Source organism: Amphibalanus amphitrite, unplaced genomic scaffold, assembly GCF_019059575.1.
Source record: "Amphibalanus amphitrite isolate SeventyFive unplaced genomic scaffold, NRLGWU_Aamphi_draft 001082F_arrow, whole genome shotgun sequence".
NCBI lineage: Eukaryota > Metazoa > Arthropoda > Thecostraca > Balanomorpha > Balanidae > Amphibalanus > Amphibalanus amphitrite.
The window spans coordinates 110,168-128,247 of record NW_024882576.1 but is presented as its reverse complement, the minus strand read 5'-3'; the positions used below and the strand labels follow the sequence as shown (position 1 = coordinate 128,247).

At 50.7% G+C, this 18,080-nt stretch overlaps 2 protein-coding genes across 3 annotated transcripts in view; both read left to right on the top strand.

Annotated features, from left to right (window-relative positions):
• The first annotated feature begins 394 nt into the window (after positions 1-394).
• Positions 395-9,968, top strand: LOC122369896 (beclin-1-like protein). Its single transcript, XM_043345006.1, has 10 exons — positions 395-548; positions 931-1,089; positions 5,726-5,919; positions 6,448-6,660; positions 7,035-7,222; positions 7,502-7,621; positions 7,891-8,044; positions 8,339-8,455; positions 8,561-8,658; positions 8,947-9,968. Exons 2-10 carry the CDS (start codon positions 981-983, stop codon positions 9,083-9,085), a joined length of 1,332 nt encoding a protein of 443 aa, XP_043200941.1. The 5' UTR covers positions 395-548; positions 931-980; the 3' UTR covers positions 9,086-9,968.
• Positions 9,969-10,569: 601 nt separating this feature from the next.
• LOC122369895 (tyrosine-protein phosphatase non-receptor type 14-like) overlaps positions 10,570-18,080 on the top strand; it is a 52,488-nt gene continuing 44,977 nt past the window's right edge. The window contains exons 1-2 of one of the 2 annotated variants that reach the window (XM_043345005.1): positions 10,570-10,672; positions 16,737-17,195. The gene's annotated coding sequence lies outside the window, so the exon portion shown is untranslated. The remainder of the gene's footprint in view (positions 10,673-16,736; positions 17,196-18,080) is intronic. The other variant, XM_043345004.1, reaches the window with a different exon arrangement.

The window sequence follows — 18,080 nt, the reverse complement described above, 5'->3', positions numbered from 1 at the left end:
ATATGATGAATATGTTAATAATGCAGAGAAAACACAGTGTAAATTATACCCAACGTTTCATCTTAATCGACTTTGTCAAGGGTGTTTGAACAGCTTGAGATGAGTGAAGTGTAAGGGTACCAAGGTACTTCTGAAAATAAACTGAATCTGCGTTCAATAAACATTGATTTTGATAATACATTTCACAAATCAACTGCTAATAACAATCATACTAAAGTAGCACGACAGATAACTAACAATCGCATGAAGAGCTTCTTGATTCGCCTTGACATTGTCGTCCGAACGAATGTTGTCTGTACACATTTGTCTTTTCTGCGCAGCATTTGTGTTTGCCATTTACCGCACCAATGTTCGCCAGCGGTGGTGACTTTTCCTTACCTGCTCACGAAACGTCACACACGACATGACGTCACCCGAAGACGTCATCAAAAAGTCCAGCTCTTAGGCGTGTCCGGTAAACATTGGGAGTAGTGTGTTGTGATTTGGAAATTGTGGTTTTCATGTCGAATAATGTCAAATTTTTGGAATTAAGCTTCCCACGCTTTTAGGTAAGGCCTTTAATATTACACCAAAACATCTGAGGACTGAGAATGACGGGTGTGTATTTTTATGTAGGTTGTGACTTGTGGTATGCTACAATTTTCAGGGGGCTATAAACATGAACACCTTACTCGACTTTCTGCACCATTCTGTGAAGTAAAATCATACAACAATGGATCAGATGACAGTAAGGGTTTAGGGTATATAGGGCCTTGGGGTTTAGTTGGACCGAATCAATCTGGTGCTGTGGACTGCAAAGAAACTTATGGCAGAAGTAACATGGGTACTTGTGTTGGGTGTACCAGTACGTCATACGCACAATGTACGAGTGTGAGTGCTATTTGAATTGACAAAAGAAATGAAAAAACTGACCCTCTGCCACCATTTCAGGTTATTGGCAGCCCATTTTCTGTCTGTAATCATACGTGGTGGCTGGGAGGATGGAGCGTCAAACCAGTGTCAGTTTCATCTGCCAGAGGTGCTCCATGCCTGTGAGACTGGATGACACAATACTCAATCCCAATGAGCATACACTGGCTGAGCTATCATGTAAGTTCCTTAACTCCTAATTTTCTTGCTGGCAGGGATGCGGAGCCGGAGTCGGAGCCGGAGCCGCCGGAGCCGGCATATTTTGCCCGGAGCCGGAGCCGGAGCCGGAGCCGTGAAACAATATAGCCCGGAGCCGGAGCCGGAGCCGGAGCCGCCAAAAAAGGGGGCGACTCCGGCTCCTTTTTATTTTTTGAAGAGGAAAAAAAATAATTGACCTATGTAGTTTGGTTTGACAGTAAAAGGCAGTAAAACATATGGTACTATTGGTCTCAAGATAAGGGCCAAGGCGACCTGTAGTTTTGATGCGGTGAATACCCTCACCCTCGCCACAACTCGAGTGGGGGTGGCGCTGGCTGGTAGGAGAGGTGCACTCGGCCCGAGTTATGGCGAGGGTAAGGGTATTCACTGCATCAAAACTACAGGTCGCCTGGGCCCTTATCTTGAGACCAATAGTACGTCATGGGCCATCAAGTGAATGAAAAAAGCCGAATATCCCCAGCATCCCACAGTACGCAATCAACTTCCTGTCTGCTCCTCCCCCCCCCCCCACGTCTATTGCATCCCCAGAACATGAGGACCGGTCATTAGGTGACGGCCATTGTTTTGAAGCCAGTGCAGTGGACTGCGACTCCCAACACCGTCTCTTCCCACCCCACCCTACCCCCACCCCCCCCCCACTGGCGGATCCAGGGGGGGGCATTTAGGGCCATGGCCCCCCCCAAAGGCCTAAAGTGGCCTGTTTGGCCCCCCCCAAAACGTCAGAAAAATTGCTAAGAAAATACACCTTGATGGAGGTTTTTAGCCACTTGGTGAAGAAAAGCTTTCCACAGCATAATATGGAGGCAATATGGTAGCAGTGAGGGTCAGTCAAAAGTTGCGCGAGCGGAGTTGCCACCTTCAAAAAAAGACTGGTTGGCACGTGTTTATGGCGCGGCAGCTGGTAGTTGGCGGTGTTTCGCGTGGTGTGGCATCACTGGCGGATCCAGGGGGGGGGGGGGCACGGGAGCCTGAGGTGCCCCTGACAGCAGGCCCGTGGTGCCCCTGGACCCTGGCAGGCCTGTGGTGCCTCTGGCGGGCCTAGGGTGCCCCTGCTAGGCTGCTGATGCCCCTGGGACCTGACAGGACTGTGATGCCCCTGACAAGCCTAAAGTGCCCCCAACAGACCCGTGATGCCCCCGACAGGCCCAAGGTGCCCCTGCGTGATGCCGTGATGCCTGCGAGGCCGGTGGTGCCCCTGCGAGGCCGGTGGGGCCTCTGACAGGCCCATGGTGCCCCTGCGAGGCCGGTGGTGTCCCTGCTAGACCGGTGGTGCCCCTGGCAGGCCTGTGATACCCCTGCTAGGCCGCTGGTGCCCCTGGGCCCTGACAGGACTATGGTGCCCCTGACAGGCCCAAGGTGCCCCTGCAAGGCCGGTGGTGCCCCTGTAAGGCCTATGGTACCCCTGCTAGGCCTCTGGTGCCCCTGACAGACCCATGGTGCCCCTGCGAGGCCGGTGGTGCCCCTGGCAGGTCTCTGGTGTCCCTGACAGACCTGGGGTGCCCCTGACAAGCCTGCGGGGCCCCTCACAGGCCCGTGGTGCCCTTGCTAGGCCTGTGGTGCCCCTGGCGGGCTGGTGGTGCCCGGTGCCCCTGCTAGGTCGGTGGTGCCCCTGACAGGCCTGTGGTGCCCCCGGGCACCAAGGGGGTCATGACTCATGTGGCCCCCCTTGGATCTGCCACTGATACGTTATGGCTTATGCAATATGCAATTGCAGGCACTTGGTATCCCTCACTTATCCCTTATTGGGGGCTCTGGCGGGCTCCTGAGGGCCCACGTCTATCTCCGGGAGCCCTAGACGGGCTCCTTTGGGTCCTTTCAGTCCACTATAGCATAAGAGGTCTCCACTCGAGTCCTATACATCTGAGGGCGTACCCTGACGTCTGAGGTACCCAACTGCAGCTCCAATGGTCTCTTACACTGGCGGATCCAGGGAGGGGGCATTGAGGGTCATGCCCCCTTCCCAGAGGCCTAAAGTGGCCCGTTTGCCCCCTCCCCCAAACGATAATGAAACATAGTTCAATCAGTGCGTGGCCCAGGAGCCGAGTTAGACAGGGGGTGTTTTACCACCTCCCGGCCCGCAAAGGGACCCAAGCACTGACTCGAAGCGGGTTAACTGGTCGACAAAAGCAATGGTAAGTGTTTGCAAAGTAATATAAAGGCATGGGTCGGGTGGGCTACCATTTATATATTTTTATTTTTAGTAAAAAAAAAATATTCATAGTGTCAGGGCTGTGACGAAAAATAAGTGGCCTAAATCCGATGAGAAAACAGGATTTGGGGGTACCCTAGGTTTGGCTCCTGCATGAGTTGGCCCCCCCCAAAACGCAAGCCTGGATCCGCCAGTGCCCCCCCCCCCACCCCCACCCCCCAATGCAGCCGAGACGGGTGTCAGCTTACGATGGTTCAGTGAACTCCGATTCGCGGCGACTGCGTTTCCAATGTCCTTTCCAATGCTTTCTAGTCCTTTGTTCTGCCAGTTCTCTCCGAGGTGCGTTTGCGCGGGGACGCGGTGAGCCGGTCATGGCAAAGAGTAACGCGGCCGTATAGTCATAACATTTCGCCACGTGCTTATATACCCTGTTCGCTGATTGCATGTGCTGTTGAGAAAAATAGCCTTAGTTGTTAGTTGTTATGTAAATACAGAAGCTACGTGTACCAATCCAATTTTTATTCCACCCGTATTTAATTGATTGCATAGGAGATGTACTGAGTCGGAGCCGGAGCCGCCGGAGCCGGACCATTTTACTCGGAGCCGGAGCCGGAGCCGGAGCCACCATAACATTTAACCCGGAGCCGGAGCCGGAGCCGGAGCCGATTTTTTTCTCCGGAGCCGGAGCCGGAGCCGGAGCAGTCTGAAATTTCCACGGCTCCGCATCCCTGCTTGCTGGTATAGTAACAAATAACAATCTCATGAGCTCAGCCTAAACTCCAAGTACTGTTGTTGAATGCATATGCCTTCATCCACATTGTTTGATGAAGGAAGTGATAATTTGTTTGATAAGGGAAAGCAAGACTGGATATTATGTCATTTTCTGACTCAGATGATTATGATTTTTTACGGAGCGAGCGAAGCGAGCGTAGTCTTTCCTTAGATTAACGGAAATTTCTGAGTATGAGCGGCCGGCCGGCCGGCCGGCCGGCCGGCCGGCCGGCCGGCCGGCCGGCCGTGGTCACGCTTTTGCGAGGCTTATATCTCAGCAACCACTTGACCGATTTACACGCGGTAATTTTTGTAGGGTAGCTTCATTCCTTCTACCAAGTATTGGACTATTCCTGATGCATGTGGGTGACCCCTTATGCACGTGCCACGTGCAAAACGAAGAGGTGTCCGTTTTGTAATTGTTGCAATATCTCGGTAACTACTTGGCCGATTGCGCTGAAAGTTGGCATGTAGGTAGGCACTTACTAGGCACTGCATATCCATGTGCCAGAGTTGGGGTGCTGCTGCACGTGCGCACGTGCAGGGGTCGTTTCCAGATCTCGAGAACGGCTGGACGGATGGCGCTCAAATTTGGTACATGGTTAGGGACCAGTTAGTAGGGTGCCGTGCACAAGTCAGTTGGGACCCATTTTGCACGTGCGCACGTGCAGGGTGCCGCTCCCAGATCTCGAGAACGGCTGGGCCGATTGTGCTCAAATTTGGCACATCGCTAGAGACCGGTCAGTAGGGTGCCGTGCACAAGTCAGTTGGAGGTACCCCCTCGAAATTTCGCACGTGCAAGACTCACCCCCTCGCTCGCTCCGTTAGTCGCCCCAAAAGGCGCTATACTGGTATTAAGTTAATTGGGTTTGAACAAGTTGTGCCAGTTTTGAAAAAAAATGCACACAACATGAGCAATGTGCAATGTGCATGCCCAAAGTTCACTTGGGCACCCATGTCCAGTCAATAGTGCACATTCAGATGTGCAAACATTCTCAGAACTTCTGTCTGAGAATGTTTGCCCATCTGAATGTGCACTCTTGCCTGAACAAGGGTGCCTGAGTGAATTTTGGGCATGCACATTGCTCATGTTGCATGCATTTTTATTCAAAACTGGCACAACTTGTACAAACCCAATTAACTTAATAAAAATTATTAAATGTGACATTGTTAGTTCCCATCCAACCCTGCTCAGAAATAAACTTTTTGGCGTCAGTTTCGATATTCGATCTTATCCGCCCATTATCAGTCATTCAGCCCTATTGTCGATCTTCGATCTTTTACCGACCGTTTATCGATACGTTGGGGCCAGTCCGAACCCTTCATCTTTTCCCGTATCGATTTCGATCTTTCTGTGCCCGCACGGTGACTCGCCACTTCTGTGGGCGCGTAATGTGCGCGCACAGTGCCCGAATCACTACCCGTGATTACTGTCGGTAATAACTACACACTTGACAGAGGTAGTGGAAGACTTGTCTGCCTACACTCCGAGGTTTCGTCGAACTCTGCTTTGTTTTAGCAGACTAGGCATATTTTCGTACCTACGTGACGTGTCTTGGTGTGATGCACGTTTTTTGTTAGAACAACGAGTTAATCAGTCTCACTCTCTTTCATTACTGTATAATAGCCCCAAGTATACAGTTTTAGCTAGTTATAACCGATAAGCTCCCTCCGCAGTGCCCATCTACCCGGCGACCGAGTCGGACCTGGGCTCCGGGGCGGGCTCCTTCGACAAGGTGGTGCCGCCGGTGCGATGGACCGAGAGCTGCGGCTCGAACCCGGCCGCCGGCGGCGGCGCCGACTCCACCGGCTTCACGGTGCTCTCCGACCCGGGCGTCACCCCCTCCGGACACCTGTCGCACAAGGTCAAGGTCAGTGACAGTCTGCCCCTAAATCCAGTCTGCCGCATAAGGTCATTGTCATGTTAGAGAAGCGTCACTTTTGAGGCTCCTTATTAACCCCGCGTTCGATCTCCTCGGACGGCGAAGATTCTACGTCGTCCGGCCAATCCCGTTCAAGGTTAGCGGGGGCTCGGCTGCGGTTATGGAACTTGATTGGCCGGACGACGTAGAACCTTCGCCGTCCGAGAGACATCGAACGCGGGGTAAATGAAGCATTGTTTTATAAAGCACCGTCATCGTTTAACAGCCTACATCGATAGGTGGGACCCGTCAACTTGGTTGTAAGCAAATTTCTTTATCACTTAAGATCAAAATATCGTCGAAGGCATCGTTCTGGCACGGACGACTTCCGTCAAATAGCAAAGAATATCGTGAGAATGTAATACGTCTTCTTGTACTAGTTTTGATAAATCTTGTACTTAACATGATCTTCAAACAATATAGCAGTTCGTGGCATCGAACTTTAGATGGCCCCACTGCGGTCTGTTTTGTCGTCAGATGGCGGCCACTCTGTTCGACATGCTGTCCACGAGTACCGAGGTGGACCACCCGATGTGCGAGGAGTGCACCGACCTGGTGACGGACGGCCTCGAGGAGGAGCTGGTCACCGTCCGCAAGGAGGCCGCCCTCTACCGCGAGTTCGTGCAGAAGCTGAGGCGCGAGCCGCCGGCAGATGACGGCGAGGCAGCGCTGGACGCCGAGCTGGCCAAGGTGCGCACGCTGCGTCCGCTGGTGCGGGGGAGGGGCATATTCGTCACGTTAGCTAAGACTCGTAAGACTCAGACTTAAGTCCTTCTTTTGTAAGTCACAGTCACAGACTTACAAAGGAAGCAGTTATCTAATGTCGACGACAGCTTTGTTTCCTGTCTGCTGCCTGTTGTCTTTCCTGCTGGACAGCCTTTGAGTGTGGTCAGGCTTTGTGTTTACTCGCCGTCCTATACCAAGCTAGCCTATGTTACTCTCGTCTGTAGGGTGAATTAGTTTCCATAGCCTGTGTGCCCCCTATCCGGTCTCCTCGTCTCCCTCTCCCCTCCGAGCCGGCCAACCTGACCGCACTGGAGCTCACCACCGCTGTCTGTCCACAGCTGGCCACCGAGGAGCAGCAGCTGCTCGGTGAGCTGCGCACCCTCAAACAGGAGGAGCAGCAGCTGCAGCACGAGCTGGAGCAGCAGGACAAGGAGAAGGAGCGGCTCGAACAGGAGGAGGAGCAGTTCTGGAGGGAGTTCTGCACATACCGCAAACAGCTCATCGTTGCAGACGAGGACTATCGCAGGTAGGGCGGGCAGCGAGGGAGTAACTTTGCATAGATCACATACTGCAGACAAGGCATAGTCCATAAACCTGATAATTGGTCGTGGTTTTGGTAGATTTATGGTGGTAGGTAAATTTAATTAGTCTAGATCAGGAAACGCTTAGTCTTTTTTCGTCTTTGAGCTGCAAATGTCAATAACAATTGGCCCATATTACGCATCTGGCCCGCATATGGGCTCGCCTCGATTCCAATATTTCGTCGGTCGTCTACTTGGCGAATTATTGAATATATTTCCTGCAGTTTGTCCAACCGCTTGGACTACACCACTCGGCAACTGGAGAAGCTGAAGAAGACGAACGTCTTCAACGCCACGTTCCACATCTGGCACAGTGGCCACTTCGGCACCATCAACAACTTCCGGTGCGCGGAAGGCATGCTTTCTCAGCTTTGTGATTCGGTATTTTGACACTTTTTGCAACGTTATATTTGCGTGTGGAATTTTCACCCTCAACAATCGATTAAACTAGGTGGAATGACATAAGTTGTGTTTGCATTCCGGGCTTTACAACGACTTATCTGTCGGTTTTGGCTATAGGCGTCCAGTTTGTTGCGTCTTGATGACCCTCATCGAACATGCTACTACCGCTATTGTGACAAAGTCGCATTGACTAGATATTTTCCGATTCCAGGCTGGGCCGCCTGCCCAGCGTTCCCGTCGACTGGTGGGAGATTAACGCTGCCTGGGGACAGACCGCCCTCCTGCTCACCGCACTCGCGCGCAAGATCGGACTCCAGTTCTCAAAGTACAAGATCGTGCCTTTCGGAAACCACTCTTATGTGCAGGTGAGCTATCGGTAGACTGATCAATAGGAGACTGAACTTGTTCATGATTGAACGCGCTTACTGATACTGCATTGATTGAAGCATGCGTAACATTTTTAATAACGATTTGATTTATGATACGGATGTAAACGTAGCAGTACGCTTTTCGACATGGGGCGGGGTCGTTGGACATTCTCCACACTGTTGATAGAATTGAATCAACTACACCCAACCTCGCGCCAGAACGACTCCTTTTAGAAATCAGTATCGTATCTCCGTGTCGTGACGGTCCCATTCTCTTTTCCCCATGCTCAGGTGCTGGCGGATGGCCGCGAGCTGCCGCTGTACGGCGCCGGCGGGTTCAAGTTCATCTGGAACCCCAAGTTTGACGCCGCCATGGTGGCCTTCCTCGAGTGTCTGCAGGAGCTGCAGGTCAGGCTCCGGTTGTCGCAGGTCGCACCCATGAAGGCTAATTGTCGTTGAGTTTGATTTTTGACGAAATGTGGCCAGCTTTGACGTTCTACTCCTTGTGCACAGGAGAAAATAGAATCCGGCGATGCAAAGTTCCGTCTGCCGTACAGAGTTTCAAAGGGGAAAATCGAGGATCCTCAGGCGGGCACCGCATACTCTGTCAAGTAAGTACAGGGTGTCCGAGAAAGCGCCACCCATTGAATACAGTAGGTTTAGGGCTTGAATGGTGGCATGAATTTCGGTATATTGTGCCTGGAGGCGGTAGACTGAGCTCAGCAACTATCGCTGGTCATCGGTTGAATTATGATGGATAGGTGCGTGCCTGCGTATTTAATCACTTCTGACCAACCATACATCGTCCATGCTCTATGACAATCGCGACTGTGCCATACTGAGGTCGGGGGGAGTGTGACTGACTTCGCTCTCACCAACACCGCCGTCTCTGTGCCCAGGATCCAGCTCAACTCGGAGGAGCACTGGACCAAGGCGCTCAAGTACATGCTGACCAACCTGAAGTGGGGCATCGCCTGGGTGTGCGCCGACTCGACGCTGGGAGAGCTGGCGCCGCCCGAACCCGGCGAGCAGACGTAGACGGACACCGTCACGGCGCAGACGGACCAACGTCATGGTGAAGGCGGACGTTACGGTGCAGACGGACCAACGTCACGGCGCAGGCGGACCAACGTCACGGCGCATACGGTCGTGGAAGCTGAACGTCGCGACGGTGAAGAATGATGTGAGAGAGATGGATATCGGGACTTAACGACCGTGGTGTGATCTCTGTCAGAACTTTCGAAGCTGGCGAGAGATTACAGTCGGAGAAGCGAACACGGGGTGGGGAGAGTGGCTGGGGGGAGGAGGAGGGGACTCTCGGCTGTCTTCTTGACGGTCGAAGGCGCCGCCGAGACGTCTGGTCCGGTGGCTGGCTGTGATGAAGTTCGTTTGCAGCTTGTGGGTAGTGACTGATTACCCCTTCAGATTGGTCTCAGTCACAAGAGTGGCTGCATGGACTTGAGCTCTGGCCCAGTGGGCCGTCGTGGTTCGTACAGAGGACGGGCGGGATTTGCCGGTTGTTTGCCGTGTAACATTTAGCCTATCCTATACTATAATGCATGAATGCGAGGTATTCTTGGTATCGCTGTGTGATGACTGCTGCGGTGTGTATGTATTCCATCAGCCGTGGGTTGTGTGCTTTCAGATGGAGTTTGATTACCGTTTAAGAGGAGTAAATAGGCCAGTGTGTACCGATTGGGGAGATAAGTTGCGCCCATACATACCATTTAGAAGTAAAGTGTATATTTGCAGTACTATGGTTAGGATTTTGTCATCATGACTGTTGAACGCATGTTTGTCACGTGTGAAATTATATCCAGTGGTGTTTGCTGTACGATGTTAGTATAACGAGTGATTGTTTGCCCCGATGAAATGTACAAATGTCAACGAGGTGTGTGGAATATATTCCTATCTGTGCGTATGCGTTGACGTTTCTAGAACCAACTTTCTTACATTTCAAAAAATGGGAACCAATGTCTTCGCCTCGGGGATCAGTGGTATGGTAAGGGGATGCAGCGAGTTCTGCCTGTTCTCGGGATGAACATCAGGAATGGAGATGCCGGTTTTGGTGGTGAACCCGTAAAAAAATATTTAATATTTGTTAAAATAACAATGAAATAATATAAATAACGGACGCTGAATGATATGCAAAACAAAATTGTAGTACCTACTGTGCCTGTCTAGTTTCTCCTCAGGCTCCTCAGTACGGGCATTTCACTGGGACATTTTATAATCAAATCCTCAATCGGCGAGCAAGTATTGAACTTTGAATTTTGGGACTATTTCACTTTTTAGGAAACTGAAAACGGGGTATGATGAATTGAAATGAATGTGAGGGACTGAGAAGGGCAAATAATGTGATTATTATTTTCGCACTTGACTTTATTTGCATGCAGCACGAAATATACGACGATTTTTTAATTAGTAGCAGCTTTCTTCTTTTGATTGGTAGCTAACTCTGCGCAAATGTTTCGTTTCTGGTTCATAATTGTTTTCGTTGTTTTGTTTTGCTTTCGTCTTACCGGTCGTACCTTATCATTATTGTTGGGTCGGTTCAAGGCTATATAAACCGGTCGGTTCATCCGGTTCATCGCTTTTTGACAGATAAAAGTTGGGTCAAGTTGTGTAAGTACTTCCATAAAGTATGTAAAAATTTGTCATACGTGTATTTTGATACGTCAGAGGTCATTTATTTAGTACATGAAGCATTTCAGCATTCATTCATATTTTCATTTCAATTTCAGCCCTTTCCTGACTGTGACTTGCCATGTGACTTGCTAAGCTGCTACAGCTAGTTGTTTGCGAATTTGAATTGAAATTGCAATTACTATCTCATTTGTTTTTCTTTTTCACCTGCATTATTCATCAACAGAATTGGGCAATGTGATTTGGATTGGGATGACCGAGCAATGCTTGCCAGCTTATAAGTTATAGGTAAATTAGTTTAATTCTCAGTAGGTAATGCTATGGTATTGCTTTAATTAGAAATCCCAATCAAACTACAGCTAGGTAGGTATTTCGTGATTTTTATGAACATTTTTAGAGGGTAACAACTAACAAGTAACAACAGAACAGTCAAGCAAAATCCAAAACAATTATACAAGTACATCAGGAGCCAGCAGAAGGTCAAACCAGCTATACATGCAGTTGAAAATGGTACAAGCTTGACCTCAAATGATCAAGAAACTGCTGAAGCCCTGCAAGATTTCTTCAAATCTGTTTTTGTGAAAGAGGGTGATACTCCTCTACCAGACTTCGAGGAGCGCGTGCAACCTGAGGCAGCCATCACAGACATTGAGATGACTACTGAATCAATCAGAAACGAACTTGTCAACTTATGTGAACAAAAAGCACCTGGTCCTGATGGTATCCCCAGCATTGTGTTGAAGAGGTGTGCAGAGCAGCTAACTCGACCTCTTTACAAGTTATTCACAAAGTCACTTCAAGAAGGCCAATTACCACAAGATTGGAAGGATGCTAATATTGTCCCAATCCACAAGAAAGGTAACAGAAATAAACCAGGGAACTACAGACCTGTAAGCTTGACCAGCCAAGTTGGAAAAGTGATGGAAAGGTTGATTAAAAGGAGTGTGACAGCTCATCTCGAGAGAAACAACCTCCTGAGCCAACAACAACATGGTTTTGTATCCAAGAGGTCTTGTCAGACCAACCTGCTGGAGGCCCTCGAACACTGGACGAAAGCTATTGATGAAGGACGAGGTGTGGATATATTGTACCTGGACTATCAAAAAGCATTTGACAGTGTACCCCACAAGCGACTGATGAAGAAACTCTACGGATATGGTATCAAGGGAAATGTATTGTCTTGGATTAGTGCATTTTTGACAAACAGAAGACAACGAGTGGTGGTAGGGACAGATCACTCTGAATGGTGTTCAGTCATCAGTGGGGTCCCCCAAGGGTCAGTGTTGGGACCAGTCCTGTTCATCATGTTTGTCAATGAGCTGCCAGATCTTGTGCGCAGCAACATGAAAATGTTTGCGGACGACGCCAAGATATACAGGCCTATTCAAGCAAAACAGGACGCTGAGACTCTCCAACAAGACATATCACTTCTGCAGAAATGGTCTCAGGACTGGCTTTTGAGATTCAATGAGGCAAAATGTAAAGTGATGCACTGTGGCTCGAACAATCCAAGTGTAGACTACTTCATGTCAGATGGCACAACCAGTAAAAAACTACAAGTCAGTACCCTGGAGAAGGACCTAGGAGTTTACATCACAAACAACTTGAAGCCATCAGTCCACTGCCAGAAAGCTGCTTCTAAGGGTATGTCGGCCCTACGTATGCTAAAGCAAGCATTTGATAGACTGGATCTCGACAACTTCAAACCTCTGTTCACCACCTACGTCCGCCCACATCTTGAATATGGTATGCAGGCTGTTGGCCCGTACACTGCAAAGGACATCAAGCTGCTGGAACAAGTTCAAAGGAGGGCGACAAAGCTTGTAAAACCTTTAACAATCACGCAATGGCATCATCGCATCCCTATTTCATGGGGATCTTCGCTTTTTGTCGTCAATTCGACAGACCTGGTCCACTGCATTGTTTGCAAATATATAGCATATAGCCGATCACTGATCAGTGATCTTTTACTTACATGTACCTTTTTTATTGGACCTCGAGTCTGCAAATATAGAAATCTCTCTCTCTCTCTCTCTCTCTTTAAGGAGCACACCCTACCCAGAGCGCCTCCGCAGTCTTGGACTTCTTAGCGTAGAAGACAGACTGCGTCGAGGCGACCTCATTGAAACATACAAGCTCCTGACAGGGAAGGTTAAGGTGGACAGTGATCAGTTCTTTGAAGTCGACCACGAAGACCGCACGAGAGGGCATCATCTGAAGCTGAAAAAAGGCAGATCAAGTCATCTATACAGGCTGAAGTTCTTTTCAAACAGAGTAGTTAATGACTGGAATGGATTGCCTAGAGATGTGGTGGAGGCTACTTCTACAAACATGTTCAAACGAAGACTAGACCAACACAGGGCTGCCAAACCTGCATCCTCACGCCACAACTGACCTTATGGCTCATTTCCTAGTCCGGCTCGATGTGAGCATTGAATAGACCTAGTCTACTACAGCTCACTAATGCTCAACTTCAACTTCAACTTCAAGTTCATGAGAACTCAAACTGTACTCCACAGGAGATTGTTAGAATTGGAATGGAATCATGTAAGTTATTTATTGTGCAGTTAAGTCCTCAATAATGATGAGTAGCACAAATTTTACAGCTGAAGATCTTACTGTATGGTAGTGATGGTACCTTTATTGGACATTTTTAAAATGAATTAGCAGCTGCTCATTTTTTAAATATCAGTTTCTTGATTTTCCTGCTCGAAACCGCCTGTTACTGTTGTATGCCATGGATAGTAGGGTGTGTCATCGAGGGGGTGATTCTCGCAGAATCAAACGCCGTAAGGTTTTTCCTTGGCACATTGATCAATAATGAATTTTCATCCATATCCGAGTCCACCAAAATTAAAATTCGTGCGGCGCCAGCCATTCAAAATTTTGGCGCCCGGCGTTGCAGTCTCCAATGCTGAGCGTCACCCAGCACTGCGAGTAACACCAAGTATTGTAGGAGGTAATAATGCAAAATAACTACCGCTGAAAATGATGCTTTTGAGCGCTTCTAAGGCTGATTGTTGCAAAAAAGCATGTCCTTAGAGTGTCCAATTACTGTTTTTATTGTGCTCAATGAATTAAATCGAGCATGGCTTCTGAAACTAAAGAAGAAGCTGCCCGATTTTGAGAAGCGGGCGGGGTGGAGGCGGAGACGGCAAGTGACTCAGATTCGTCTTCTGAAAACACCGACTCCGTGGCATCCTCTGGGCGGTGCTTCTTCTTCTTCTTCTTCTTCAGCATGTCATCTCGTGTGACTGGCCCGTCTCCACCAGGAAGTCCCGGATGAGTCCAGCCTCGGTGGAAAGGATCTCCCTCAGCGTCGGCAAAGGGCCCCACGGGCGGGTCCGTGGCCCCTGGTAGGCGGGGTAGTCGACCAACAGGTGTTTGGCCGAGTCCGGTTCGTCGCAACGGACTTTCTCGTCAGACTCGGCCGGACCAAGTCGGAATCGGGTGTCTCCGGTGAGTGGGGAGCAGCTCACGCGGAGCTGTGCCACTGTGATCGACGCTCGGCGGCCCAGTTCTCTCTCCGTGGCCCAGAGCGCCACATCGTCCGCATTCGCAGATGTGTACCTCCAGTTCCCGAGCCGCAGTTATAGCCGGTCATACGAGCCTGCAGGGTTAGCGTCCGATGGCTGCGCTGGTCCTTCAGGAAGACAGCCTCCTCCTGAGTGACTGTGGGCGATGAGACTTGTGCACCTGCTCTGAGAGTTGCATTTGCATTTGGCGATATCCAGTTGTTGAATTGTGCAGTGGCGGCGCTTTGCTGGTTCCCTGTGTCGTGCTATAATTGTCGTATGGGCATTTCCTAATCAGCTACGTTTTTTTCGCCTCGTGAGTTATGATCCGGATAGCATAGGGCCCTGCCGAAAGTGACACGGCCGCGTACAAAACATTTCGTGATAGGACAGCCGGCACTTTTGTCCCAACAGCGACTGCTGACTAAAGCAGAGGCCTTCAGTTATGTCAGGTGGCTGAGTGCTCAAAGAAGAAATCCAACAAATAGTGCATTTAGGGCCGTGGCGAAAAAAGGACAAGGCAACTCTGAACTAATGAAGGAATCCCTGTTCGCGATCTATGTAAAACACACGACGAAAGTGATCAAAAGGGACTGCTATAAGCCCTACAGACAGCCCTACAGACTTCTGAACAAAACACCAGAGACACAGGAAGGAACAAAGCGCCGCCACTGCATAATTCAACAACTCCTGGATATCGCCAAATGCAAATGCAACTCTCAGAGCAGGTGCACAAGTCTCATCGCCCACTGAGTCACTCAGCAGGAGGCTGTCTTCCTGAAGGACCAACGCAGCCATCGGACGCTAACCCTGCAGGCTCGTATGACCGGCTATAACTGCGGCTCGGGAACTGGAGGTACACATCTGCGAATGCGGACGATGTGGCGCTCTGGGCCACGGAGAGAGAACTGGGCCGCCGAGCGTCGATCACAGTGGCACAGCTCCGCGTGAGCTGCTCCCCACTCACCGGAGACACCCGATTCCGACTTGGTCCGGCCGAGTCTGACGAGAAAGTCCGTTGCGACGAACCGGACTCGGCCAAACACCTGTTGGTCGACTACCCCGCCTACCAGGGGCCACGGACCCGCCCGTGGGGCCCTTTGCCGACGCTGAGGGAGATCCTTTCCACCGAGGCTGGACTCATCCGGGACTTCCTGGTGGAGACGGGCCGGGTCACACGAGATGACATGCTGAAGAAGAAGAAGAAGAAGAAGAAGCACCGCCCAGAGGATGCCACGGAGTCGGTGTTTTCAGAAGACGAATCTGAGTCACTTCCCGTCTCCGCCTCCAGTTCCACCCCGCCCGCTTCTCAAAATCGGGCAGTTTTTTTCTTTAGTTTCAGTAGCAATGCTCGATTTAATTCATTGAGCACAATAAAAACAGTAATTGGACACTCTAATGACATGCTTTTTGCAACAATCAGCCTTAGAAGCGCTCAAAAGCATCATTTTCAGCGGTAGTTATTTTGCATTATTACCTGCTGCAATACTTGGTGTTACTCGCAGTGCTGGGTGACGCTCAGCATTGGAGACTGCAACGCCGGGCGCCAAAACTTTGAACGGCTGGCGCCGCACGAATTTTAATTTTTTGCAAAAACGGTTGCTATGCCGTGTGTTTGCAGGTCTCAGTGCCAAGGAATTTCTTTACGGCATTTGGTTCTGTTACTGATGACACACCCTAATGGATAGTGTACCTATAAGTAAAGTAATCTTGAGTGTACCTATAACATAGCAGCATGCTTCTTACTGTCGTCTTTCCGTCTGTTGTCGAATAAAGTGATTGAAAGTTGGGCCGCCATGCCTGGGGCTGATAATTGGCGACGACGGCCGGCGGACGTCGAATTACGGTCCTAGTTTCTTGTGCTGCTAACTGCCTGCTGCATTTATTTGTCGTTTCAGAAAACATTGTTGAGCGTGGGAGTTTCCTGTCGCTCTTTCGAGACGCTCCCATGATTTGGTGATTGAGTCGCTCGAAAGGGACCTCGGTGGAACGTTGTCGCTTCACATTTGTTCGTGGCTTCCACTTCACCGAACTGTCTCAGCATATTATCCCGAACGCGGCGCCCGACGTCACCGAGTCATTAGTAGAATACGCGCGGGCCTGTGGCTGCATTCCGTTCCACTTCCTACGCGCATAATTTCGGCGTGAGAATTGGGGAGCGAAAAATGGTTCAGCGAAGCAAAACTGGTTCACAAACGTCTTCTATGTGATAAGGCGAATGTTCAATTTTGGAATCATATTTATTATTTGATGCCATCTTTTCTCATCATTTTCTAATTCATAATAAGGCTTGGAGTGAAGGCGTTCCTCGATAAAACAAGGTATCAACGTTCGGGAAGCTACTTCTTGTTCTGCAATGAAGCCAATCACTGTCAGCAAGCCATGGCTGTGGTACTGGTACGTAGGTAACACGTTTTCCCGCTAGCACTAGCATCGGTCGTGATGTATGTTCCCTGTTGAAAGTGAGGAGTTCCCAAGGGCTTGGGCGGGTTGAAGTGACGTGTTTAATATCTTTTCCCCTTTCACAGGAGGACGAGACTGAGACTGAGAACGGGCCGCCAGTGGGCATCTGCCGGCCTTCCAGCGTCGTCTTTAGACTCACCTCCGCGCCGTCTGCCGGCACCCGCGGTCCGCCGGTCCGTGGCCCGTGGTTCGTGGTCCGACGGTCCGCCGGTCCAATTATCAGCAGGTATCGCGGCCAGCCTCTGACACCGCTTCGTCGGCCGATGCGCCGCGGCACAGGCCGGCGGTGCCAGGTGCGCGGCGCGGCCGACCGTGTCAGAGACCGTACCGGCGGCTGGGCCGCGTGCCGCGCTCCCACGTACGCGCAGTTGGTCGCTGGCCGCGGGTCAGAGTGTGGTGTGTGCTCTGTGGATAGAGTGGCGTGCGGTGGTGGCTGGTGGAGAGTGGTGTGCGGGAGGAGAAAAGAGACGCAAGTGGATAACACAGGAGAGAGCATAAAGACGTCAGGACTGCGCGGATAGCAGGTGAGTGTCGGATGAGCCCGAGGTAGACTCGTGCCTTGAGGGCATCTCCAGGGTAGGGTCGGGTCGCTCCAGTCAAGCACTGCCCCTGAGTCGGTGACACTCACAGGCTCACAGCAGTTGTCTATTGTCTTGTGGTGCCTTACCCTGCGGATTTCGTTCAATGATACACACTTCAGCAAAGACCTGCCGAATTCCGCTTGCATTTCACTGAGAAACTCCGCTCAGTCCACCCCTCCCTCTCCACCGGTCATCGTTTGATTTGGCCTTCTGCCAGCCAGCGCTCAGTCGCATGAGCTCTGCCTGGGCCCGGTCGGGCAGTGCTCCAGTTCGACCAGATCCCGCGATCTCGCGGCGCTCGCCCGTCTCGTGAGGCGTCGGTGACCGTTTTTACCGGCTCTTCTCTCACGAACCCGGTATCGGCGGTGATGTCGTGAGACCGAGCCCAGATATATCCGGACCGGTTCCGAGACCCTCGGTGGGGCGGTCCTTGGTGGTATAGCATCGCTTGTAGGTCTACTCTAGACTGAGACGCACACCCACGAGATCACAGACGGGGCGGGGCGCACGCATCAGCGGTCAGCGATGATGTTTTTGGGCGCTTTATTGCCATTTTGTGTGTATCTATGTAGTCTGTGTCTTAGTCATTGCGTGGTTCGAGCGATGATGGTGCGCGTCGTATTGCGAGCCAGGGTCTTATGGCGCCGGTGAGTCGGCGGAGGGAGAAATTGATCAGCCTTTGTCTAGGGTTCAGAATGACGTGATATGACGTGATATGACGTGTACAGAGGTATGATCTAGGCTAATGTGGTGAAGCCGGGCAGTGCGCTCCGGGACACGAGCGGGTACGGGTGTGAATAGAGGCATCTGAGTGTACTGGACTTTTGG